We start from the raw sequence: 24,938 nt of genomic DNA, 5'->3' as shown, positions 1-24,938 counted from the left end.
CCATTCTTATAATGTGCAGGAGGGAGGAACAGATGCTCCACGCAGATATGTAAAATAAAAGAAAAAAGGTGCTTTGTTGCATTTTTGAAATAAACTCATTTTCTTAAAGTTTGGGATTAAGATGAACAGAATATAAAATGTATAGAAATCCATGCAGGAAAAGTTTTGATTGTAAAAGATTTAAAACAATTTAAAACATATGCCTAAGGCACTGAATCAGGTAAGAAGTGTGGCCAAAAGAGTTACATGTTATTTGCTATTTTATTTTGTATGCATTTTTATGAGCTGCAGTTACATTGTATTTGTTTTTACGCATTTTTATGATCTCCACCATTACACTGATAAATTCAATTCAGGGCCACCCGATGCTGCAGTGGTTCTTCCGCCTGAATTTGGTGCAGGCAGTCTAGGTTCAATTCCCACTCGATGGCAGTGTGAGTGGTTGTCTGTCTCTCTGTGCGCCCTACGACTGACTGGCGACCAGTCAAGGGTGTAGTCTGCCTTTCGCCCGAAGACAGTTGGGTTAGGCTCAGTGTTCCCTCTAAGCTGCGCAATTGCGCACTACTCTCGTCTTCTCTGCGCACAGCAAATCATATGGAGCGCACAAAATAAAATCCCAATTATTTTATTTTTTATTTTTATTTTTTGCCGTGAGGCCGACGCGCGAACTACTCATCCGCTGGGCCGCCCATTCATAGATATTATTCATTACATTTTATTATTGCTAAATCATTTACGAGTAGTAGACATACACCTGCTTATGGCAAGAGTGATACTGGTGTGTGCCCATAGCGATGTTGCTCACACCAGTACTCGGTGTGCTCAGGGAGGTTGTCTTTCTGCCCAGACAAACAAAAAAATTAGAGGGAACATTGGTTAGGCTCCAGCAACCCCCGCAACCTTTTTGAGGATGGGCGGTATGGAAGATGAACAAATGAATGAAAAAGTGCAATTCAGACCACACATCGTTTTAGTATACTTTTTTTTCAGCCAGAGAAAACCAGCCCGACCCAAACCTGACGTAATGATTGACATTTTAGGCCCGACCTGACCGCAATTTCAGGTCGGCCTCAAGATCTTACCTCTAGGTCAGGGGTCGGGAACCTTTTTGACACAGAGAGCCATAAACAATTCCTATTTTCAAATTGTATTTCTTTGAGAGCCATACTCAGAATTTTAGTGTAAAAATGTGAAAATGAGATGTGACTTTTTGGGGTCATTTTACCACTTTTAAAGTACAAAATGAATTATTTTGAGAGGACTGTTGCGCAGTTGCTAACCAATGAAAATATGCATGCAGAAAAGTCTAATAAAAATATAATTTAAAAAAAAAAGATGATTAAAGTTAGAGGTACTGTCAGCGCCATAGTGCCGACGTGACGCTCCTAATGGTGCATTCGGGACTCGGCTCTGTCGCCAGCGGTTTAAAAACATATTTTACCTCACAGGTTAGCGAAGAGCCACATGCAGCCATCAGAAGAGCCACATATGGCTCCCGAGACATAGTTTCCCTACCCCTGCTCTAGGTGGAACACATCATGTGGGAGTATACATTTCGTTTCATGTATGAATGATTGGCAAGGTATACAGAGAGAAAAATTCGAGCACCTGCATGTTTCTTAGGAGCTGGAAGATCTCCATGGTCCGAAGGACAATGTCTTGGACCGTCTCCTGGCCGATGCGGCACGATGAGGCTGTGTCACGAGCATCACGAGCTGCCTGGGCCTGCTGCGGCTGAGGCTGCCCAGCAAAAGGTGACACTAGTGAAGGGGTTGTCATGGAGACAGCAGGATGCTGATTGAAGTGGATCAAGTCCTTATGTGCCTTAATCAAATAGAATATTCCGGGTTAGTCAAACTTTATGCTCTTAATTGTAAGATTTAAATGTATATTTCCTAATCCAGATGGATATCACTTGTTTTACAGCATTTGATTGCATTCTAAACAATGAATGACAGCATTACTAGTTTTAATGTTAAAAAAATAAGCTCTTATTATCGTCAATTGGGGTAAAAGTAGTAGAGAAATTCACTTTAGGTAACGTTGCGGCTCGGCGTCAGTTGTGTCGTCAACAAAAAACAGTCTAAAGTGCCTATAGATCGATAAAAGTCGCTGACATGGCATTACGAAAACATGATAACACAATTCACTTGAGCGAAAAGCGATAAAGTAGCAGTAAGTATAGAGCAGTGGTTCCACATGGTAAAGTGGATCGCTTGTTATGAAAGCTACGCGAATAAAAATAAAAGTCGACATATTTTTGGAAGGCGTTTACTATCTAAATGCAACTTAAGCACACCTTCAAATGTTAAAGATTGTAAGTATCACATTTGGCACTGAAGTGTTACCTGAGTTGTGATCATTTGTCGGCGTTGGTTGCATGTCAAGTTCTCTTTCTCCGCAGGTTGGAAGTATCGCGAGAACTACGCCTGAAACCATAACAGTAAAAGTAAAAGAGCAAACTAATATTATAATCAAAGAATTCCCGTTTTGGGGGTCGGACCTGATTAGTCTGTGGGTATTTTAAGATGAATAAAAAAATTGGGATGGGGAATGTTACAAAGACTACGCTCAAAACATTTTGGTGGGTCTAATTTTCTTTTTATATGGCTATTTTGATCATTACGGTAAGAAGCTCAGAAGTCGTGTGTTGATGTAATTTAGGGAAACAGCGCCTTGCTGTGGTGTATAGTGAAAATAAAAGTCAACAAATTTAGTGTGCGCGTGTTTCCCCAAATTAAATATTTACAAATACAACCATCCACCGCCCATGGCTCTTTATTGAGACACTGGGGTTTAATCAAATCAAAGAGGCACTATGCTGCCAAAAACATTTTTTTCCAGGATTTGCTCTCTCTCCTGCTCTAAATTAGATGATATAGTGGGGGTTGAAAGAAGACTGTCCTCAGGCTTGAATGAGACTAAATAAGTAGATTAGGTCTATTGCTTAATTGAAATGATTTATGATGGATGTTAGAGGCTTAGTTTCCTTTTTTTTTTATCTGGCATACCCCACATTTTGTGCAACGTCCTCAAGTAATACTTAGTCTTTTCATTTTCTGAACCGCTTTATCCTGATTAGGGTCGCAGGGGGTGCTGGAGCCTATCCCCAGCTGACTCCAGGCCAGAGGCGGGGGACATTTTGAATTGGTGGCCAGCCGATCGCAGGGTCAAGTGTCAAATCAGCCTACCATGATTGTTTTTGGAATGTGGGAGGAAACCAGAGTACCCAGAGGAAACCCACGCAGGTGGACCGACCTGGATTTGAACCCAGGACCCCAGAGCTGTGAGGCCGATGCACTAACCACTCGCTCCACCGGCCCACCCACCTCAAGTAGTGCCTGTTGCATCCCCTGAAAAAATAAATACCGATAACATTTCTGTAAACATTCTCTTGTGAGGCACCAACTTTCTTATGAACCTGCTGATACTTGTGTATGAATAATATTTTTAAAATGCCAATTACTGTATCACCAGACTAATTGGAACATACCATTGCCAAAAGAATTCCCTATGACTACCAACCAATGTTCCCTCTAAGCTGCGCGCGTGTGCAATTGCGCACTACTCTCGTCTTCTCTGCGCACAGCAAATCATATGGAGCGCACAAAATAAAATCCCTTTTTTTAGCTGTGAGGCCGACGCGCGCACCACTCATCCGCCGGGCCGCCCATTCATAGATATTAATCATTACATTTTATTATTACTAAATAATTTATGTGTAGTAGACATGCACCTGCTTATGGCAGGTGCGATACTGGTGTGTGCCCATAGCGAGCAATGATGATGTTGCTCACACCGGTACTCAGTGTGCTCAGGGAGGTTGTCTTTCTGCCCAGACAAACAAAAAATTAGAGGGAACATTGCTATCAACTATTCAGGCCACTTTATCCTAGTGTTTTTGCGATTACTTGATCAACAACCGGATGGTGCAGATCGAATTCAGCCAGATTTCACTTCATAAAAACAAGTACAGTACTACAGTCTCTTCCTGCATTTTAATGTAATGAATATGTGTACTGTATACATCATCCTAGAAGTCAGAGCTCTTGGTCTAAATTCATTAAAACTTTCATTTTAATATACATTAGAATGAATATGAAAAGATCGCTGAGTATCGAAATATGCGTTACATTCTTATTATACAGTAACATTTTATTGATTGTAAATTTGTAAACGTGTAAATGTGTCTGATCAGACTTTGACAGAGTACAGGTACAATCAATATATAAAACAAACTTGAGGTTTCACATAAAACAATGAGAAGAGAGATATTTGCTTAAATTAGAAAATGGATTTAACTAATTTCATTCCCATACAATAATGCTCATCATACCTTGTGCAGAGGCAACAAATATTCTGAGATCGTGGGCCAGCAAAATTTCTTATCGGGTTTTTTTTTTTTACATTTTTGGGTCCTCACACAGGGTGCAACCCGGTTTCAGATCAGCCTGTCGCTCCATTTGGATGGTGATTGAATGGAAGTTATAAGACGAGTAACAGGCCTGCGTCATTTCTCGCAGAACTGTCTGTGCATCTATTGACTCATCTGTAGAGAGGAGAGGTGGATGAAAAGACATTATGGTTAGTAAACATCTTAAATGGTTTGCAAATGTAACCATTACCCCTAATCGGTGTTTTTGAATTGACTTCTGAGAAGTAAAGAGTCAAACTTAGCATTACTTACCAAGTTTAATCAACTTACTACATAATATTACTTTAAAAAATGGTAAGACATCTTCCTTCTCAGTTTTCTATACCACAGGTGTCAAAGTGGCGGCCCGGGGGCCAAATCTGGCCCGCCGCATCATTTTGTGCGGCCCGAGAAAGTAAATCATGAGTGCCAACTTTCTCTTTCATGATCAAATTCAAATGAAGATTATAGATGTATAGGGAATATTTCCTGTTTGCTCATTTTAAATCAATAATTGCAGACAATTTGTACACATTTGAATGTCCAAAAATGATCTATCGATCAGCACGATTGAAAAATCTGTCAATTTATTAATCAATTAATTTTGGCAGCCTAGTTGGAAGACATACTGGACCTCCGGATAAAATCGAAACTACGTGTCCCGCAACAAAAAAAGAGTTTGACACCCCTGTTCTATACTATTCAGCTCTACTGTGAAATATCGCTTCTTCTTCAGCACTGAGTGCCACCCAATTCAGCACCAAAAAGACGCGGAGTCTTGACTTCAGCCATTTTTTAACCTGTCTTCCGCTTGCGAGGTTTTTTTTTTTTTTACAAAACTTTTTTTTTTATATAAAGCGATGTACTGGAGCAGCGAAGTGGTGAAGGATCACAGTAAACAGTTTTGTGTCTTTGCGTAAACAGGATTTATGTGTGTCTGTTTATAACCCATACTACTAAGACCCTACTCTGTCAAACTGTCCCCTGATTGGCTTACCCTGACATCTTGCCCTATGTTAGCCAATCAATAACCTCTTCCGTGACATGCTTTAATCACGTCAGAGTGAGAAGAGCCATATGGACTCTAGAGCAGTGTTTCCCAACCACTCTGCCGTGGGCACACTGGTGTCGCGTGAGCAATGGTCAGGTGTGCCGTGGGAAATTGCAAGAAGTCATACAATGTAATATTCAGAGAGAAAAAGTCATGAATAAAACGAGATTAAAATTGAACTATTACAAGTTTAAATCAAAACATGAACGTTAAATTATATATTATACTATTACGAGATTCAAATTGTGAAACGGTCATTTTGTTGCTTATTTTTCCTCTAACATGAACCAGAAGTTGTTTGGTTTCTAGGGCATCGACTTTTCCAACATAGAGTCTGTGTGAGCACATTTTTCTGTGCAATGTTAGGAGATTCAAGTAATATTTAGAGAAAAGTCATAAAATTATGCGATTAAAAAAAATTACATTACTTTTTTAATCACTTGAACCGGAAGTTGTTCAGGGTCCGCAGACATCAACTTTTGGGGACAATAGGTCAGTGTGGGAAAATTTGATTAAGGAATAACTTTGGGGCGGCCCAGTGAAGCGAGTGGTTTGCGCGTCGGCCTCGTAGCTCTCGGATCCTGGGTTCAAATCCAGATCACGTCCACCTGTGTGGAGTTTGCGTGTTCTCCCCAGGCCTGCGTGGGTTTCCTCCGGGTACTCCGGTTTCCTCCCACATTCCAAAGACATGCATGGTAGGCTGATTGGACACTCTAAATTGCCCCTAGGTATGAGTGAGTGTGCATGGTTGTCCGTCTCCTTGTGCTCTGCGATCAGCTGGCCACTGATCCAGGGTGTCCCCTGCCTCGGGCTTGGAATCAGCTGGGATAGGCTCCAGCACCCCCGCAACCCTAATGAGGATCAAGCGGTTCAGAAAATGAGATGAGATGAGAATAACTTTGGAGGTTTATGTGATTTCTGCTGATAAAACTTTGATGAGAATGACTATTGTTAATATAGAGGACAGGACATTGTTTTCAATTAAAAGATTTTCAGATGATGGTGTCCCTAGAGATTTTTTCAATGCTCATAAAAGGTTGGGAAACACTGCTCTAGAACCCAACGCCGCCAACTGAGACACCACGGAGAGAGGGAACCACAGAGACGTCTGTAAACGACGGATAAACTCACGTGCCAGTGCAGTTGTGCTCTGCAGGCTGAGTGATTAGGACCATTGAAGTTTGGGGACGAGGTTCAGTTGAAAAAAAGTCAATCATGTTTGCTCGGAGTGTGTCTCACGTCCATTCATAAGTATAGATAAAGATGTTTCATTTGGATTACCTAAGTAAAGTGTGTAATCTTGTACAATATCTATGGGGCCACTATAGGTTGAAAAATGTAAGGCCTTTCATTAGGAACAACAACAACAAAGTTATAGTTTCTTTATAAATGATATAATGCATCTATTTACATTAGTTCAAACACTGATACTGAACACTAATATTTTCTGTCATGTTACAACCACACAAATGTAAGTGCTTGGATGTCAGCGTTAAATTCTTACAATATCCCAATTGCACATTGTGCAAATTTGCCACAGATGTTCATTAAAATTACACAACTCGCCATCTGGATTTGGAACAGAACGGCTAAAAAAACATTCTTGACAAGACACTTTGCAACTCACCTATGGCCACATGCGCTGACAGCACAGCTTGGTTGACGGTGAGGGCCCAGATGTGAAGATTATGGACCGCTGTGACCCCTTTCACTGCCAGTAGACCATCCCGAACCTCACCGTACCTCACCCCTGCTGGGGTACCTGAGGCATAGATTTAATTTTTAAGACATGGACATGTATGAAAAGTTTGATAAATTCCAGATGCCAGGCTCACCTTCCATCAAGACAATTAAAATATCTCTCATAATAGTGAAGGTGGTACACAAAACTAGGATAGAGAAAAGGAACGTGCAGATGGGGTCTGCCATCTTGTATTCTGGCTGAAATGTATAAAAAAAAAAAAACAAGATCATTATGTACTCATCATATTTTCTCTAACCAAACCATGAACATGTGAATCGCATACTATACGGTATGTAGTATTAGTTTTAGAGGCACTCTCCAAAGCGTCACATCTCCTCACCTTGAAGAAGATTATTATAGCGCTGACAAGCACGCTGACGCTCTGAAGAAGATCTCCCACCACATGCACAAAGGCCGCACGCACACTCGCATTGGCCTGCTGGACTCGGACCACTGAAAGAAATGGTACATACGTAGTTTAAAACACACCATAAATTCATGAGGAATTGTCCATCTTGATTTAGACTACTCTTAGTGTAGTCAAATTGGTTGTAAAAGAACACGTGTACATTTTAACAATTGGTTATCAAATGGCCTTGAAATTGTTTATCTCAAAATTTTAGATTTACTGATCTACTTTCCTATTTGTATTTATCCTGCTCCCATTAAATTGGCATCTACCTGGCAACCAGAGCTGCCAACTTCTCTGGAATTTCAGGAGTTTACCCCCGGACAACGCAAACTCCGGGACATAAAGACATATACACACTTGTACATACATATATACACACATAAATACATATATATGTACGTATATGTACGTACATATACATATATACACACATAAATACATATAAATGTACATATACATGTATATGTACTACGTACATATACATGTATACGTACGTACGTATACATGTATACGTACGTACGTAGTACGTATACATGTATACGTACGTACGTAGTACGTATACATGTATACGTACGTACGTAGTACGTATACATGTATACATACGTACGTACGTATATGTATACATACGTAATTAGTACGTATACATGTATACGTACGTAATTAGTACGTATACATGTATACGTACGTACGCAGTACGTATACATGTATACGTACGTACGTAGTACGTATACATGTGTACGTATGTATACATATATACGTACGCACATACACATGTATATGTACGTACGTAGTACGTATACATGTGTACGTATGTATACATATATACGTACGCACATACACATGTATATGTACGTACGTACGTACATACACATGTATACGTACGTACGTATACATGTATACGTACGTACGTAGTACGTATACATGTATACGTACGTACGTAGTACGTATACATGTATACGTACGTACGTAGTACGTATACATGTATACATACGTACGTACGTATATGTATACATACGTAATTAGTACGTATACATGTATACGTACGTAATTAGTACGTATACATGTATACGTACGTACGCAGTACGTATACATGTATACGTACGTACGTAGTACGTATACATGTGTACGTATGTATACATATATACGTACGCACATACACATGTATATGTACGTACGTAGTACGTATACATGTGTACGTATGTATACATATATACGTACGCACATACACATGTATATGTACGTACGTACGTACATACACATGTATATGTACGTACGTACATATACATATGTACGTACGTACATACACATATATACGTACGTACATACACATATATACGTACGTACATACACATATATACGTACGTACATACACATATATACGTACGTACATACACATATGTACGTACGTACGTACATATACATATATATGTACGTACATACACGTATATGTACGTACGTACGTACATATATATGTACGTACATACACATGTATATGTACGTACGTACATAATTGTTTTATAGAAAAAAATACATGAATTGACTACATAAATATACATACTATGATTTTCTCCGATTTGCTCTACATCGTTGAGATCAGAAATTTTGGCGTCTTCTTTCCCTTTCTTGTGACTGTGGCCATGTGAGGAAAGTGCACCATGACTGTGGCCATGGCCTGATTCATGAAGAGTGAGGGCCATACTGCTCAAAAAGTATGTGTGAAATATATCAGTAGCTATTCAAAAAGTATTAATATAAACTTAAAAGCAGTTTGTGAGTTCTCACACAATATTGGCCAAAACAGCACAGCCTGAGGTAATGAGCATGACCGTGCCCTCGATAGTGTAGTCATCATTGATAAGCCGCTCCACGGCCAAGTAAACTAACACTGCTGTTACCATCCAGATTGTGAACACCGACAGTAGTGCCCCCAGGACTTCTGCAATGATGAGAAAATGAGTACAGAGAGGTCAAGATTCGGCTTGGGGGGGTGGGACAGAGTGAAAACTATATATGCAGCAAATATAAATCTGGGCTTCTGCATGTAATTTATCAATGGCTTAATCGTAACAATACATTAAGCACTTTACCTGCACGGTGCCATCCGTAGCTGAGTTTGTATGTTGCCGGTCTGGAGGAGAGCCATAAAGACAAAAGGCTGATGATGAAGCTAGTGAAGTCCACCAATAGGTGAGCGGCATCAGTCATCACTGCAAGGCTTCCTGCGAAATAACCCCCTGGGGGAAAATGGAATGCCAGAAGGAAAATATTTATTGAAGGGTTAAATGTAGGGAAAATGGTAAGATTTCAAAACTCTTGACTCACCAATGATTTCGCCAATCATGAAAATCAGGCAGACAACAGAGGCTACATACAACCTCTTCCTGGCCACTTTTTTCTCTCTTTCACGGTCTTCCTGAGCGTGGCTGTTGTCATGGCAATGTTTCACGCCACCAACTATGTCTTGATTCTGTCCCTCTAGGCTGTGAGTGGTGCTGGAAATGAAATGAAATCTATCTAATTTAACTTCTCATCTCATTTTCTAAACCGCTTTATCCCCACTAGGGTCACAGGGGGGGGCTATCCCAGCTGACTTCGGGCCAGAGGCGGGGGAAACCCTGAATTGACGACCAGCCAATCACAGAGCACAAGGAGACAAACAACCATTCATGCTCACTCATAACTAGTTGCAATTTAGAGTGTCCAATCAGCCTACCATGAATGTCTTCGGAATGTGGGAGGAAACCGGAGTACCCAGAGAAAATCCACGCAAGCCCGGGGGGAGAACATGCAAACTCCACACAGGTGGACCGACCTGGATTTGAACCCAGGTCCCCCACTGTGATGGCGCCACGCTAACCACTCAACCGCCGGGTCTAATTATAAATGTAATGTTTATTAATTTGGTTTAGTTTTAATGAAAGTTCACCAAAAACGAGGAAATAATAAATATTGTATTTTTCTGTTAAGTTCAAATACATACATGTTGGGATAAAACAGTGAACGATCTTTTTATTTCTTAAAATAAAAAATAAAAAACAAAAGAAAACTCTTAAATTTTCTGCTTTGTTTAAAATAGAGGGTGACAGAAATTTTATTTGACTGAAAAACATGAAATCGATGCACATGCATCAAAAACATGCATTTAGGAGCATAAATATGAGTAAATGTCTTGACATCAGAATTACATTTTCACATTTTTAGGATTTTTTTTAAAATGATTAATAGCAGAAAAAAAAATCCCAAAGAAGTGATAAGTGAAGTCAGGATAATCGAGGGAAGACTACATTGTGCATAAAATTCAACTGTTGTAGGGTTCTAAAGAGGAACGTGTTAATCTCATGACTGTTGCGCACCGCGCACACTTCCTTTGCCTAAACCCACTATTTTGCACACTGCTAATCCCAACAGGATCTAGTCCCGTGTGGAAAAAAATGAATTAAAAAATAAAAAGTGAAATAAAATGTCGTATTTCACCCAGAATTTAAAAAAAAAGCGAATTACAAGCCGTTTTATGTACTTTTCTGGCGATGTCGAATTGATACGGATTTAACCGAGGAAAAAATGAAATTAAAAAAAGACTTATTTTAATCGTAATCGTATGTTATTTATTCATCTATTTTTTAAATAAAAAGTCTTACCTTCCAACGTTACTGGAGTTGCTTTTATCGTGAGAAAGCAACGGCAGTTTCTCGGGATTCTGACATTTAAACATGATTGACCGAGTGGATGTCACAGCTGAAAGGATTGCCTCACAATTGGAGGGAGAGACAACGCTGACTGGAAAGTTATAAAAAGAAGAATAAATAAAAAGCTTTCCTTAAAAGACATGATAAAAAAAATATTGAAAGTTAGTAAAACTGTTAGTAAATAATATGTTGTCCTTACTTGGTTCGGAGTTGATGAAACGTCATGACCGTGCAAACAGCCCTAATTCACGATGCATTTTCAGCCTTGTGACCTCTGCACCGTGTGCAAAAACAAACCAAGAAATAGTGGCGCTTGCAGCACTTTTATCCGTTTTTTAAAAATCAAGTTGCTGCCATTAACGGCGGTAGACGTCCAATCCATTTTGACCGGAAGGGTGGCAAAGATTCGCTGCCGTCTATCGCCGCCAATGGTTCTAAAACATAAGGATTCACAGTCAATTCTTCCAGTTTAAATGAACTGAGCGTCTATCGTTGTCAAAGGCAGGCAATGAGTTAAAAATGGCACTTATTGTAATTCTGGTGTCAAGTCATTTCCTTCCTCATATTTATGCTCCTAAATGCATGTTTTTAATGCATGTGCATCGATTTCATGTTTTTATTCAAAGCAGAAAATTTAAGGGTTTTCTTTTGTTTTTTATTTTAAGAAATAAAAAGATTGTTCACTGTTTTGTCCCAGCATGTATTTGAGATTAACAGAAAAATATAATATTTATTATTTCCCCGTTTTTGTTTTTTTAAGTGTTTGGTGAACTTTCATTAATCCTCATTGATGAACAAAATTAATAAACATTACATTTATAATTAGGCCCAGCAGCTTAGTGGTTAGCGCGTTGGCCTCACGGTGGGGGACCTGGGTTCAAATCCAGGTCAATACACTTGTGTGGAGTTTGCATGTTCTCCCCGGGCCTGGTGGGTTTTCTCCGGGTACTCCAGTTTCCTCCCACATTCCAAATACATGCATGGTAGGCTGATTGGACACTCTAAATTGCCCCTAGGTATGAGTGAGTGTGAATGGTTGTTTGTCGTTTGTCTTCTATGCCCTGCGATTGGCTGGCTACCAATTTAGGGTGTCCCCCACCTCTGGCCCGAAGTCAGCCGGGATGGACTCCAGCACCCCACGCGACCCTAGTGAGGATAAAGCGGTTCAGAAAATAAAATGAGATTAGATGATTAATTGAATGTACTACCCAAATGAGCCACATGATGGCAATAACAGTTGAGTAAAGTCTATTAATTCTATGATATGATGTAAAAATGTCAATTTGACTAACAAGTTAGAGTCTAACTTGTTAGTCAAATTGACATTTTGGGCAAAATTGACATGGGCAAACTTTTTGACTTGCGGGCCAGAATGGATACTAAAATTTGTTACAGGGGTCGGGCCAGGAGCATTTGGAGACGCAATGTAATTTATCAAACCTGGGGATTGAAATGTAAGAAAAAAGACACAATTGAAGGTGAAAATTTATTTTCAAATCTACTTTCAACATTAAGAACATATTATTATTCAACGAAAGAAAGCAGTCTTTAAATTGAGAGTGATGAGCAGCATCCTAATTAAGCTACTGTACTGCTGCTGTGCGTACATGTGCAAGTTGCTATTTTTAACACAGTAGAGAAACTCACATTTCAGTGGGAACTGTGTTGTTGTTCTCCCTTTTTTGCCAGTGCATCAAAATCTAGACTAGTCTAGACTAGTGCGCCTTCTATCGGGGAAACGATGTTATTGCAGGGGAAAGGGAAATGAATGAGGTCATTAATTTTTATTATAATTTGGACAACGTCGGCGGGCCAGATCAAAAAGCCTAACGGGCCGTATATGGCCCGCGGGCCGTAATTTGCCCATGTCTGAGTTAGACATTATGGGTAGTAGTAGCATTTACTGACATTAATTAAGCAACATTATTTAGTTACCATTATGATCATGTGACTCTTTATAAGGGGGGTTCCCTGTATGTCAATTTATATTTCAGTATGTGGAGCTCGACTGGGGTCCTAAAAGGATGAATATTACGCGTGTCTATGTTATTATTCAACTATTTGACATTGAAGCCCCCAAAAAAGTAATACAAAACATTGGTTATAACTCACTAAATATATCAGCACATTTATTAATGGGGGAGTTAAGACATACTAACAGGTTTCACACCAATATCTTTATTAGATTAGATTAACCTTTATTCATCCTGTATTCGTGAAATTCAGTTTGTAGCAGTAGCAAGCACAGACACAGGAAAAGACAATGTAGACCTAGATAAAACTGGAACCACACACAGGAAGCCCACACAAGGTTGGGACCTTCTGCAGACTGAGGCTGAGGTTAAAAATATGCAGAATCCCTCTTCCAAGATGATCCGGATAGTCCCTCAGTAGTCTGGAGATGATCATCAAGGACCGGTAGCCTTCCTGGTCTGAATGGTTCCAAAAAAAGTCCAGGACTAGCATAAAGAAACTAAGATAAAGATTAAAAAAATGTAAAATAAATGATCAAAATGATGCATTTTGTACAACAATTGTTGATAATGTAATGAATAGACAGTACATTATATCCAATAAAATTCATTATTTAAAAAAAAAGATTTTTAGTAATTATTTGCCACTTTTAAAACTTCAGAGTGGCATATCCATCAAACAAAGAGCACAAAGGTTTTCTCACTTCCAGGCAAAACAAGTGACGAAAATAGCCTTCGAATGGTCTATTTTAGTCGTTTCAGTGGACTATTAAAAGTTGACCTGTTTTGCCAAGCAGTTGTGCATGTGCTTTGGGTTGCTAGGGGCTGCAAAAAGGCACAAAATAGTAGGATAAAAATTAATCACACTCTATTTCCATTCAAATACAGTTTTTTTTTCATTCTAACACTATTGGGTCCAAGCATGTCCTCTCAAATGAAAAAAAAAGTGCATCACTTCCTTTAAACAAGATGTAGGTTGCCCTGACAACATACCCTCATTCAATACTGATTACCCTGAGACACACAAAAGTGGTAAACAACTCCAAGTCAGACTATTGCTCAACCCGCTGACGTCAAGGCGATTCAGTCACGTTCACGCTCCAATGATACTTGTTCGCTTTGCCAAGATGGGTGGAGGTGATGTTTGAGGGGGGGGGGGAGGGTGAAGGAAGGCGAGAAAGTGCCCCATAAGTGCCAAGGAACTCATAACAAGAATCAGACGAGGCTGCACAGCCAAATACGACTGACTTAGTAGGACCGCAGCGGTCATCAACCAAACATGATGGAAGTGGTTTTAACCAGACTGCGGGATTTCTCCTGCAAGACCAACACCTTCGACGCCTGCTCACCCACAGGAGTGTGTAGAGATCCCCGAGGCCGGCCAGACTGCACCAGGAAAGGATTGGCATCTGGAGAGGGCACCAAGTTGGATATTGAAAGCGCACTGGCCTGGCTACGAATGGAACTAGTAAGACTCCTAATAATTTAAGCAATTTTAAATTAATTTTATTGATGCTAGAACAAACTAACATGACAAACCGTGAGCCTGAACGGAAATGTATTTATCCCACTGAATGGGAATAGAAGGATATTTACACTGACAAGCTCCTTTGTGTCATTGAGTTCATGGTCAAACTCCCATAAATCCCGAGGAGTGAAGTTCAAGGCATTTATCTACATACAAAATGACCAATGAGCTCATTCAGTGTGCTTTTTGTGTTGGAGGCCTTCCCTAGGATTTGGCCCATTTGTTTCTAAGATACGTCCGAGTCGTGTTGTTAAAATGTCAGCCCCCCGTAACCACTAGACATTCCTTAACGTCTAATAAGCTATGTGGGTTTGTTTCTACAAGTCTTAAATCTTCACGTTTGTCTGTTGGAAAATGTAAGTTTCATTCACAGACTTTTTAGTTCTATTAAACACATTTTAGTAATATTAAACCACTAGTTATTTGTTACTTTGTTAATAGATGGCGAATTAGAACAAATAAAAATGTTTTTCCAATCCAATATCCTGTTTTGGGTGTTTTTTCAGAGGGTTGGAACAAATTAATTAGTTTTTAGTTCATTTCTATGGGAAACGTTCGTTTGAGTTACGAGAAAATCGACATATGAACTCAGTCTCGGAACGCATTAGGCTCGTATCTCGAGGTACAACTGTACTTGTAATAATAATGCATAATGCATGTTGTGCACAGATGGAGATGCGATCCCAAGATCAAGCGCTTATCCGTCAGCTGATGAATCTTCACTCTGGTATTCAAGAGCTCAAGCAAGAGCTCTCCGAGGGGGAAGAGGAGGACGCTTTAGACGAGGAAGAGGGCGAGGAAACCATCTCCTGGGACTCAGAGAGTGAACAGGGAAGCGTCTACTCCAGCTCGGGAGAAGAGGCCTCACTCGTACTTGTTTCCCTCCCAAAGAAACCTCGATGCCTTTACTCTACGGTTTTATCCGGGAGAGGTTTCAGCAGGAGAAGCTCTGTTCCTTAAATAAGTCACATCGACCTGGACCAGTCTCGCTTGAAACTTCTTCAGGCTCTCTTGGTAGAAATAGTTAACCAAAAATCAGAAGTACTAAAACAAAGGCAAAGTATCAGCAACAACTCAAAATGTTCAAGCTAAAGTTTACCATAAAAGAATAAGGCGAACACTATTTCTCGTTCCACGCTTTAATGTTCAAACCCTGGACTAGGTTGGATGGAAAGGTCTTAAACTGAGGTTTGATTCTACATTACAGCATGGTAGAAAACCATGCATCTTTATAATTAGCCAACTTTAATTGCAGTGACCTAAAGGCAAGCAATGTCGCCTTTGTGTAACTTAGCGTTTTTTTTTAAGAAAAATATATTTTTGTGTCTAGGGTCCAATCCGGAGTCGGTCCTCACTGTGGGGAGTTGGCATGTTCTCCCCACGCTTGCGTGGGTTTTCTCCGGTTTCTCTCGCACATCCCAAAAACATGCATGATAGACTGGTTGACCACTCTAAATTGCCACTAGGTATGAGTGTGAGCATGGATGGTTGTCCGTCTCCTTGTGCCCTGCGATTGGCTGGACACCAATTCAGTGTATCCCCTGCCCGTGTGCGGTCGATTGGTCGCCGGTCTTTTGGTCGCCGTCTTTTGGTCGCCGGTCTTTTGGTCGCGGTCTTTTGGTCGCCCCGACCACGACAACGGGCGACCAAAAGACCGACGACCAAAAGACCGACGACCAAAAGACCGGCGACCAAAACACCGGTGACCAAAAGACCGACGACCAAAAGACCGGCGACAAAACAAGGTAAAACAACACGGTCTACGCATGAATAAAAGCCAACAATGGCCATGAGCAGTTTCACTGAGCCGACGTGTGAGTGTATAAGAGTTTGTATGTACATGCGTTGTCCCTTTAAGAAGCTACGTCAGTCAGGGTCTTAACAAGTTCTCCAACAAAAAACCATAAAAGTCCGGGAAATTTGGAGCTTTTCTTTAGCCTAATAATTACTAGGGCATTAAGTATGACTAAATAGTAATTCGCAGTTTGTATTTAGGGAATTTGAGCAACGATTTAAATGGTAATTATCAATAACCTTCCGGGCGACCAAACGTCCGGCGACCAAACGTCCGGCGACCAAACGTCCGGCGACCAACCGTCCGGCGACCAAACGTCCGGCGACCAAACGTCCGGCGACCAAACGTCAGAGTACCGTTCTCCTCGCGCTTGCGGGGGTTTTCTCCGGTTTCCCTCGCACATGCCAAAAACATGCACAATAGACTGGTTGATTACTCTAAATTGCCACTAGGTATGAGTGTGAGCATGAATAGTTGTCCCTCTCCTTGTGCCCTGCGATTGGCTGGCCACCAATTCAGGGTATCCCCTGCCTGGTGCCCATAGTTAGCTGGCATAGGCTCCAGCACCCCCTGTGACCCAATTCAGAAAATGAATGAATGAATAAATATAATTTGTATACATGAACTGGTAGCATCTACTCTGGACAAACCTATAAAAAAAAATCTTGATTTGCTTCATCAAATATTGTGTATGACTCAATACTTTTATTAGTATAGTTAAGTTCGACGGCAACAAAACTTTTGTTTTGAAAAGTCCATGTATATTGTATTGTCCACTGATAAATGAAAGTGAAAAGGTCACATAGCACGGGTCATTAGTGATGAAAGCTCACTGACCTTAAACGGCTTAAAGGACACTCAGAATGTCATCTACTAGCACAGCAACGAAAACGTCTGCGAGTACAACGCCACAATAAACTTATTGTGACAGTACAATTTTGTGTGGAGTATTTGTTTGATGAAAATCAGTTTGGTAAGTAAATCAATCAATCATATCAATTTCGTTTAGACTGCTATAAACTCACTTATTTGTATGTTTTGTACTCCAATAATAGATCTTATTTTAATGTGCTCCTTTTTTTTACTGACCAAGGAACTATGTTGAAGTGAAGAGAGGATCTTTTTGCCACTATTTTGTAGCATTTTAAGGCAAATATAAACCTTTTTGTGTGGTGTCAATTAATACTCGTGTTTTTGGGGTAATTTTTAATCATCGATAGTCGATTTCTAAAATAACAATTTAATACCATCACCAAGTTTTTTGTAATACACATTCCAAATGATACTGGGATAATTAAATATAAAGAAAGAGACAGTTTTTCATATTACCAAAGTGTTTTATGTCGTTACCGTAAAGGAAATAAAACAAGAGTACATTTTGGTATAAGTGCAAAAACATCAAGCAAAAACTTGAAACCAATACAAATTAGGCAATTGTTTTTGTTACCCTGCTTACTTTATAGTCAATTGCTGTCCATTTGTGTTTTCATTTCATCACCACTTCATTTAAATGCTTTTAAATTTCACATTCATGGAATTGCGCACTTCCATGGAGAGCTTTTTCCACTTGGTCCTCCAATATTTACTGCCGATCGTCTCCTGTGTCCTCCAAACATCCGAAACTCTCCCTTCTCATTCTTTGGATCTCTGTGTTGAGGCCCAGCAGTGTTTGAGCCAGTTGGAGGTCTTGCGAACGCATCTCCAACTGCATGTCAATTAAAAAAAAACAAAAAAAAATCAATGAGGTCATGCTATACACTTGTGAGAATAAAGAGAAATTCCAGTACTGCAAAAAAGGGCATAAATCACCAATTTCATGACAATTAATTTTTTTTTAAAGAAAATCATTTTTTTTGTTCTACAGTGTTGTTGCTAAAATATTGACCTTTAATCAAAAAACAGTATATTCTTAACAAACGGCATACTTAAAAGATAACTACGTAAGGATAACTATTTTGCATTTTGATCAAATTTATTGGATTGTTGCTTGACCGACAGCTGTAAATCTACATTCTCAAGGCAATGATTCGATATTTGCCAATTTTACTAAATCTAGTCTAATTGGATATAAGGGTTGTATGTACATCAATGCATGGAAAAGATCCAAACTTTACAACTTTACTCTACATACTTTCACATGGCATGCCTTAATACAAACAGTGCTAGCTCACTTAGACTGTGCTACTTGTATATACTACTATACTATACAGTGGCGGGCCGTCAGGGCCTTCAAGGCCTTGTCTGCTGGCCTAAGAAATATCTGAATCATATATTATGTTTTGTCCATCAATACTTCTGAAATAACTCCAAATCGTCTGTTAGCTTCCTTTCATTGATTTCCCCCCTGGTTGCACAGCTTCCAGATGTGTGTTTTCATATTGAAGCATTTACAATCACATTTCAGCCATTATTTGTTGTCAGGGTCAGAAATCTGCCTCAAGGCCTTCACAATCACTTCTGCAGGCTCTGCTGCATTAAACAAGCGTCGATAAGACTGTTGCTTTAACCAATCAGATTTCGAGTTGGCAACACCACAATGGCTTCTTGCAGGCGTAGGGATACGTCATCGCTTTCATCAACTATGATTAGCTACCAAACTGTATCTGGAGCTAGCTGCACAAGCAAATATATTGTTGTGTTGATTTAAAGCCATTTTCAAGACGGACTATGCCAGAAATACGACAGGACAGGCTCGACTTTCAGCATTAGCTTCGATGGCGATATAAAAGAAGGAAGAAAGAAAGGAGGATGGATATTGTATACAGTTAAAAATGATTTTTGGTGAGTAAAATATGGCTATATTCCTAAATAATATTTCAATTGTGGGCCCGGTTGTAATGTCTGAAAAGCTCCAGTATTTGTATTTAATCATTAAATGCTGCTAGGAAGTGGATTTTACCAGTTGAAGGCGCTACGAGAAAATGCACGGACCGCCACTGCTACTATATATGCTACCTGGCTATAAATAGCCTTACAAGCTCATTAGAATTTCATTTAGTGATAGGACACCATCTAAGTAGGGGTACAACTAATAACTCTTAGGATAGGACAGGAAAAGGAAAGTCAGGGGGGATTTGGATTTGTTTATTACTATATTTAATCACTATTAAAATGTTTAATTGTTGCCCATTCTTAAAAAAAAATCACAGAAGCGCCCATAAAATGGGTAGCAAGCGATTTCAAAAGGGTATTTGTTTGTTTCAACGCACCAGTTCAGATCTTAGCCAAGTGATAGCACCGTCAATCTGCGCCCGCCTCAGCTCCTCGTTGGCTTGCCGACACCTGCTGACGCTGAGCTGTCTCTCCCGCGTGCTGACATCCTCTTGCGGGTCATCTCGAGATTTCCCACTTGCTCTGAAGGCATCGATCAGTTTATTCTTGATGTTCTCTAGGACCATGGTGGACAAGGTGTCCTCACTGTGGCTGTCACGGTCCATGCTGCGAGCTTGTGCAGGGCGGTGAACTTCATAAGTTGCCTTCCCGCTGGTTCCAGGCTTGTTCTTCAAACTTTTGAGAGATCTTCTTAAGTTCTCTCTTGCTATTTTGTCCTTCTCCTTCTTCTGCGATCACCAAAGCAGGTTCTGGCTGCCTCATGTGAAGCAGCCTTGTTTTGTCATTGTTACTATGGAGACCCCCCCACCCCTCACATACACACACGCATCCCTTGTGTGCCCCCCTCCTCCCTTGAGTAGCCCGCATAAGAATGGTACATCTCGGACAAAGCTATTGTTGCTTCCAATGAGAACTGAAAAGACCCCCTCCCTTCTTCCCATCCTAACCTAAGCCACCACACCCTCCCCTCCCACCATATCCCCCTCTTTTCATTTTTGACGGGGGCCTTTTTTGGTTCTCATTTAATGCCGCCCCCATTCAACTCAACTGTGAGAAATGTCTTGCAAAGGAGCTCTCTTTTGATTGGCCTGATGTATAGCGCGCACCAAATCCATCAAAGCCCCCCCATGGAAGTTGCGATCCTAAATAAGACCTGCTTGTCAAGCTTAGGAGGCAGGCAGGTTGGGCGAGGAGTGAGACACTGCTTCAGTGTTAGCCGGTTTCCCAGCACAAAGGCCATCCCTACAGTGAAATACAACCAGGCCCTTTGTGTCCAAGTTAAGTCCATTCCCCGTGGACTGTGCGGGATACTTTTTGGCAGCTGTGAGCAGTTTCATCTGACTTCTTGTATAGAGATGAGACCGGGCTCTAACTTATGGCCCCGACTTCTAACAGTGAGAAGACGGCACAATCTGTCACTGACAAGTGGATTGCCCTTTTCCTCGCTTGATTTTTACTTCATGTGCAAACCTGTGGCAGCAGATGTCCCAAATACTGTACATACTAAAACTCTGACATGTAGTAACTCCCTACTAGAGGTAAGATCGGCCCGAAAAAATCCTGCCTGACCCGACCCGCGGGTATTAAAGCCCGACCTGACCAGAGCCCGAAGCAAACTGGAAATTTACTTATAGTAATTGAAAAGACATCTGCCCCTAGGTGGCGCCAAAGAGCGAAATGGCACACTTCATAAAAAGTCTGGTGTTTTCCATCTGAGTGGTTAAATCAGGGGTGTCAAACATACGGCCCGCGGGCCGGAACCGGCCCCCAAGGGGGTTCGATCAGGCCCGCAGGATAATTTGAAAGTGGAAAAAATGCATAAAAGACATGGAATTAATATTTTTAATTCGCTGCAATTCATGGATTATCCGCTAAGGGACGCACTCTTTCCATCAGAGTAGAAGACAAGCCGCATCACTGAGACAGACACTTTCTTCATTACACATTTAAAATCACTCCCCTTAGTTTGTAAGGTGCACGCAGGGATTACATTTCGATTTTATATGCGTATGTGTAAGTGGTTTAAAAATTCCTTTCTTTAAAAGTCTCATTTAATCTTAAAGTAAATTACTATATTTTCAGTACCAATTAAAGTTTTGTGCCTTTGTACAATCAGTGGGATCAGTTGCAATGCATTTTTGTGAATGATAAAAGTAAATTGCACATTTGTCAAAGGAAATATGAGGTGTTTCATGAAATGTTTTGTAAAAGGATAGTTCATTAAATTTCAATATTTTCCTAATGTTCTTGTGCTTCTTTACACCAAAACAAAGGAAAGACATGATATTTTGGTTATTTATAGCAGAGCATGGTATAATTTTAATGGTCCGGCCCACTTGACATCTCCCTAGGCCGTATGTGGCCCACGATGCGAAATGAGTTTGACACCCCTGGGTTAAATGCAAAAGGCCGATGACATTAATCACATTCAACATGTTAAACTAATTGTTTATTTCTGTGCAGAGTATTTATCCGTACTAAAGAAGCTTCCTGAAACAATGCATTGACTCAACTGACTTCTATTAGTACACACTGGTAAGCAAAAAAAAACTTCCAGGTACACTATACAAATCACGGTAGATATCAGTTTTGTAAATAAAGAATCAAGTTAGTCTATTTTAATGATAAAGTGATCCAACAATGTGAAAGGGTCACTGTTGGCACCCATTGACAAGGATCAAGTTCATATAATTTCCCCAATAAAAACGAACCACATTTTGAACATTTTTTTTGTATTTTATGAATTTTGAATCAAAGCAGTAGATGCTGTGGATCCAATATGTTCTCCTTGTGTTGTATGCTTCTTGTGTCTACTCCGAGTTCTTTTCTCACCTTCCTCAGTTTTTTTACGGGGTGGTGTCGGCCCACTGTTCTTCTTCTTTTTCTTCTTTAGACAGCTCAAGGGGTTTGGGTTGTGTGGCTTTCTCTTTCTCTTCTTGCCCTGCCTCTCTCCATCCTTCTGAACAATGCCCTGTTCCGCTTTCAGGCTTTGGAGGCTCTGCTGCTGCGCCGGGCTCACGAGTTCACCCAGCTGGAGAGCCTGGACATGGTCGAGCGACCGCTGGCTTGGTTTGTCCAGCACTATCGTGTTGAGGACGATGTAAAGCAGGGGTACGCCTGGGATTTTTTTGAGACCAGTTGTCAGCTTGAAGTCCTGTACAAATGACAGAATGATTAGACTACGGTATTTATTTCGTGCCCGGATGTTTCGTCGAAGGACATTTGGTAGAACGGACGTTTGGTAGAACGGACGTTTGGTAGAGCGGACGTTTGGTAGAGCGGACGTTTGGTAGAACGGACGTTTGGTAGAACGGACGTTTGGTAGAGCGGACGTTTGGTAGAACGGACGTTTGGTAGAACGGACGTTTGGTAGAACGGACGTTTGGTAGAACGGATGTTTGGTAGAACGGACGTTTGGTAGAATGGACGTTTGGTAGAACGGGCATTTGGTAGAACGGGTTCGCATGCAATTGATAGATTTTAACATTGGAAGAATAGGGATTTAATGACTATTATTTAACATTGAGTGAATAGGTTTAGGGTTAAACAAATGAAAGTCTCGTGACTCAAACCTCGGGACTCGCGAACCCGGTGACCAAATGTCCGTTCTACCAAACGTCCAGTCGACCAAATGTCCGGGGACCAAAGGTCTTTCGTCAAAACGTCCGAGTACCATTTATTCCAGTATAACACGCAAAATTTTGTACCAAAAAACTGAAGCAAAGTTTGGGTGCGCGTTATACACGAATCTCGGTGAAACATTGCTCTCTGGTGAAACAGTCCCCTCGGCAGCCGACATGTGTAAAGGAGACCTAAAACCTCTTTGTCCGCCAGATGGCGATAATTTACCTTCTTTTACAAAAGCTAGCTCTCTCCAAATAGCCTCCGGCAAGTTTATAGGGTAATAGGGGTAAAAAAAAAACCTTGCTCCAGGGCAACGAGTCCACCCAGGGACTTTGAAAAGTTTTAAATATTATGATGATGAATTAAACTTTAAGGATTTAAAATTGTAAATTCCATTTGAGAATTGTGTTCATATTGGTAGTAGTTTGTTTTACCAGGTTTCCGTACCATATGTTGTGAATAAATGTTTTGTTATGGCGACATGTTTTCAGCATTTGCCAGTTACAAGTACCGGTGCAATCCTAGGTGTGAGCTGAGAAAAACTGAAAAAAAATGTATACCAATTTTTAGTCACAAATTATGGGTGCGCGTTATACTCGAAAAAATATGATTTATCGATTTGATAGGCACTCTAAAATCCAAAATATTCATACATAAACTATGAGAAAGTCTAAATCCCTCCAATATCACGGTTAATGTAGACCAGACATGGCCGTGATAATGGAAAAATCGAGAACTAGGGTTATAACTTTTTTTCCTTCTTCAGTAATAATATTTTTTTCTTTAATACTGAGTCCTAGAAGCAAAAGTGGCTTCTGCTTACGAGTTTCAGCCTGGATTTTCAAATTTTTATGAACTTAAAAATACAATTTATAATAGCGGACAAAAAATCACGAAGTAGTGAATTCACGATAAGAGAAGAGGCGATAATCGAGGGATGACTGTACCTGTGTTGCAACAAAGTAGTGATGTGGGTTTTTGTCCTCCAACATGGAAAGGAGACACTCTGAGGCTGAAATTGGGTTTTTAAAATGTTGACAATTCCTCACTTGATACCTTTGTAGAATTATTTTAGCACCATAAAGTTCTTTCCCCAGAGTCTCCAATTCTTTCAAAGCGCAGCTGCAAGAAAAAAAAAGAATTGTTGTTATTGTATTTTCTACTAGTTATCATAATCCTTAAATTTACTCACTTAGTGGTACAGAGATGTACTTCACCCATTAGATACTTGGGCATTTGCTCCTTGATTTGAATTTTGTTCTTTAATGCCGCTTGACAAAAGGTTCCGTCAATGAGAATTTGATAAGGTTCCCTAAAATTAAAATTATATTTGTAAAATGACAACGTTTTCTTGGCTTGTTTCTGTCGCTTAATCTTCATGATGGCAGCCTAGCGGAGTTGAACCGTTAAGTTTCCCCAAACTGAGAAATTAAAAGGTTATGTAATTTCGGATGAAAACAAAGTTTGCACAGGCGTCTGGATAATTATAAAACAAAAATTATGCCAATAATTCTACATGATACATGATGGGGAAGCAGCGTGCTGAAAATACAACAAGCAATGTGTGCATCCGCTTTTGGAACCGTTGAGAAACAAAACGTATAAGCAAGTACCGGTCATAGTAGCGTACGTATAAACCCCAGAAATAACTAAAATTAATAAACTAAACTAAAATACTCTAAACTTGCCAAATTCTTAAATAATTTTGAAATGATTTTGCTTAAAGCTATCTATATTTAACATGGCTAGGAATCTGGTTATTTTAAAAAAAAACATTTATTATTATCATATTACTATTATTTAGTTATTAATTTAGCAGTAGAGATCCAGTTCTAACAATAGGGATAGAATCTAATTTAAAATGAATGTACTACACTAT

General features: G+C 40.1%; 5 protein-coding genes across 6 annotated transcripts in view; 1 reads left to right on the top strand and 4 right to left on the bottom strand.

Annotated features, from left to right (window-relative positions):
* Window positions 1-2,453, bottom strand: part of med30 (mediator complex subunit 30) — a 41,628-nt gene extending 39,175 nt beyond the window's left edge. The window contains exons 1-2 of one of the 2 annotated variants that reach the window (XM_077591087.1): window positions 2,349-2,453; window positions 1,609-1,824 (exon numbers count right to left, since the gene is read on the bottom strand). In XM_077591087.1, coding sequence (XP_077447213.1) covers window positions 1,609-1,824; window positions 2,349-2,363 — 231 coding nt within the window. In that variant the 5' untranslated portion in view covers window positions 2,364-2,453. Of the gene's footprint in view, window positions 1-1,608; window positions 1,825-2,299 lie in introns of both variants that reach the window. The other variant, XM_077591088.1, reaches the window with a different exon arrangement.
* A 1,526-nt stretch (window positions 2,454-3,979) lies between these two features.
* On the bottom strand, window positions 3,980-11,643 carry slc30a8 (solute carrier family 30 member 8). Its single transcript, XM_077590549.1, has 10 exons — window positions 11,507-11,643; window positions 11,260-11,398; window positions 9,944-10,113; window positions 9,709-9,855; window positions 9,404-9,557; window positions 9,180-9,319; window positions 7,550-7,662; window positions 7,301-7,406; window positions 7,093-7,227; window positions 3,980-4,549 (listed from the first exon to the last, which is right to left on the bottom strand). The coding sequence occupies exons 2-10, from the start codon at window positions 11,331-11,333 to the stop codon at window positions 4,404-4,406; spliced, it is 1,185 nt and encodes a 394-aa protein (XP_077446675.1). The 5' UTR covers window positions 11,334-11,398; window positions 11,507-11,643; the 3' UTR covers window positions 3,980-4,403.
* Window positions 11,644-14,484: 2,841 nt separating this feature from the next.
* LOC144067192 (uncharacterized) lies at window positions 14,485-16,112 on the top strand. Its single transcript, XM_077590733.1, has 2 exons — window positions 14,485-14,748; window positions 15,478-16,112. Exons 1-2 carry the CDS (start codon window positions 14,560-14,562, stop codon window positions 15,766-15,768), a joined length of 480 nt encoding a protein of 159 aa, XP_077446859.1. The 5' UTR covers window positions 14,485-14,559; the 3' UTR covers window positions 15,769-16,112.
* Window positions 16,113-18,047: 1,935 nt separating this feature from the next.
* On the bottom strand, window positions 18,048-20,153 carry aard (alanine and arginine rich domain containing protein). The gene is made up of 2 exons (XM_077590596.1): window positions 19,813-20,153; window positions 18,048-18,308 (listed from the first exon to the last, which is right to left on the bottom strand). The coding sequence occupies exons 1-2, from the start codon at window positions 20,038-20,040 to the stop codon at window positions 18,186-18,188; spliced, it is 351 nt and encodes a 116-aa protein (XP_077446722.1). The 5' UTR covers window positions 20,041-20,153; the 3' UTR covers window positions 18,048-18,185.
* A 1,718-nt stretch (window positions 20,154-21,871) lies between these two features.
* Window positions 21,872-24,651, bottom strand: utp23 (UTP23 small subunit processome component). Its single transcript, XM_077590594.1, has 3 exons — window positions 24,252-24,651; window positions 24,007-24,181; window positions 21,872-22,589 (listed from the first exon to the last, which is right to left on the bottom strand). The coding sequence occupies exons 1-3, from the start codon at window positions 24,437-24,439 to the stop codon at window positions 22,173-22,175; spliced, it is 780 nt and encodes a 259-aa protein (XP_077446720.1). The 5' UTR covers window positions 24,440-24,651; the 3' UTR covers window positions 21,872-22,172.
* Between the last annotated feature and the right edge of the window lie 287 nt (window positions 24,652-24,938).

The sequence above is a fragment of the Stigmatopora argus genome, chromosome 21 (genome assembly GCF_051989625.1).
Source record: "Stigmatopora argus isolate UIUO_Sarg chromosome 21, RoL_Sarg_1.0, whole genome shotgun sequence".
Taxonomy (NCBI): Eukaryota; Metazoa; Chordata; class Actinopteri; order Syngnathiformes; family Syngnathidae; genus Stigmatopora; species Stigmatopora argus.
Note: the sequence above shows the minus strand (reverse complement) of the source record. Positions and strands in the feature narration are given on the sequence as shown.

Coding starts and splice junctions, on each gene's coding strand:
- utp23 (XM_077590594.1), bottom strand. CDS start 24,439: ATGAAGATTAAGCGACAGAAACAAGCCAAGAAAACGTTGTCATTTTAC. Junction 24,182..24,251: donor GTACATCTCTGTACCACTAA/GTGAGTAAATTT, acceptor TTTTTCTTGCAG/CTGCGCTTTGAAAGAATTGG. Junction 22,590..24,006: donor ACTACTTTGTTGCAACACAG/GTACAGTCATCC, acceptor TCATTTGTACAG/GACTTCAAGCTGACAACTGG.
- LOC144067192 (XM_077590733.1), top strand. CDS start 14,560: ATGATGGAAGTGGTTTTAACCAGACTGCGGGATTTCTCCTGCAAGACC. Junction 14,749..15,477: donor CCTGGCTACGAATGGAACTA/GTAAGACTCCTA, acceptor TGTTGTGCACAG/ATGGAGATGCGATCCCAAGA.
- aard (XM_077590596.1), bottom strand. CDS start 20,040: ATGGACCGTGACAGCCACAGTGAGGACACCTTGTCCACCATGGTCCTA. Junction 18,309..19,812: donor CTTGGCTAAGATCTGAACTG/GTGCGTTGAAAC, acceptor ATTGACATGCAG/TTGGAGATGCGTTCGCAAGA.
- slc30a8 (XM_077590549.1), bottom strand. CDS start 11,333: ATGTTTAAATGTCAGAATCCCGAGAAACTGCCGTTGCTTTCTCACGAT. Junction 7,407..7,549: donor CTATAATAATCTTCTTCAAG/GTGAGGAGATGT, acceptor TATACATTTCAG/CCAGAATACAAGATGGCAGA. Junction 7,228..7,300: donor TTTAATTGTCTTGATGGAAG/GTGAGCCTGGCA, acceptor TCTATGCCTCAG/GTACCCCAGCAGGGGTGAGG.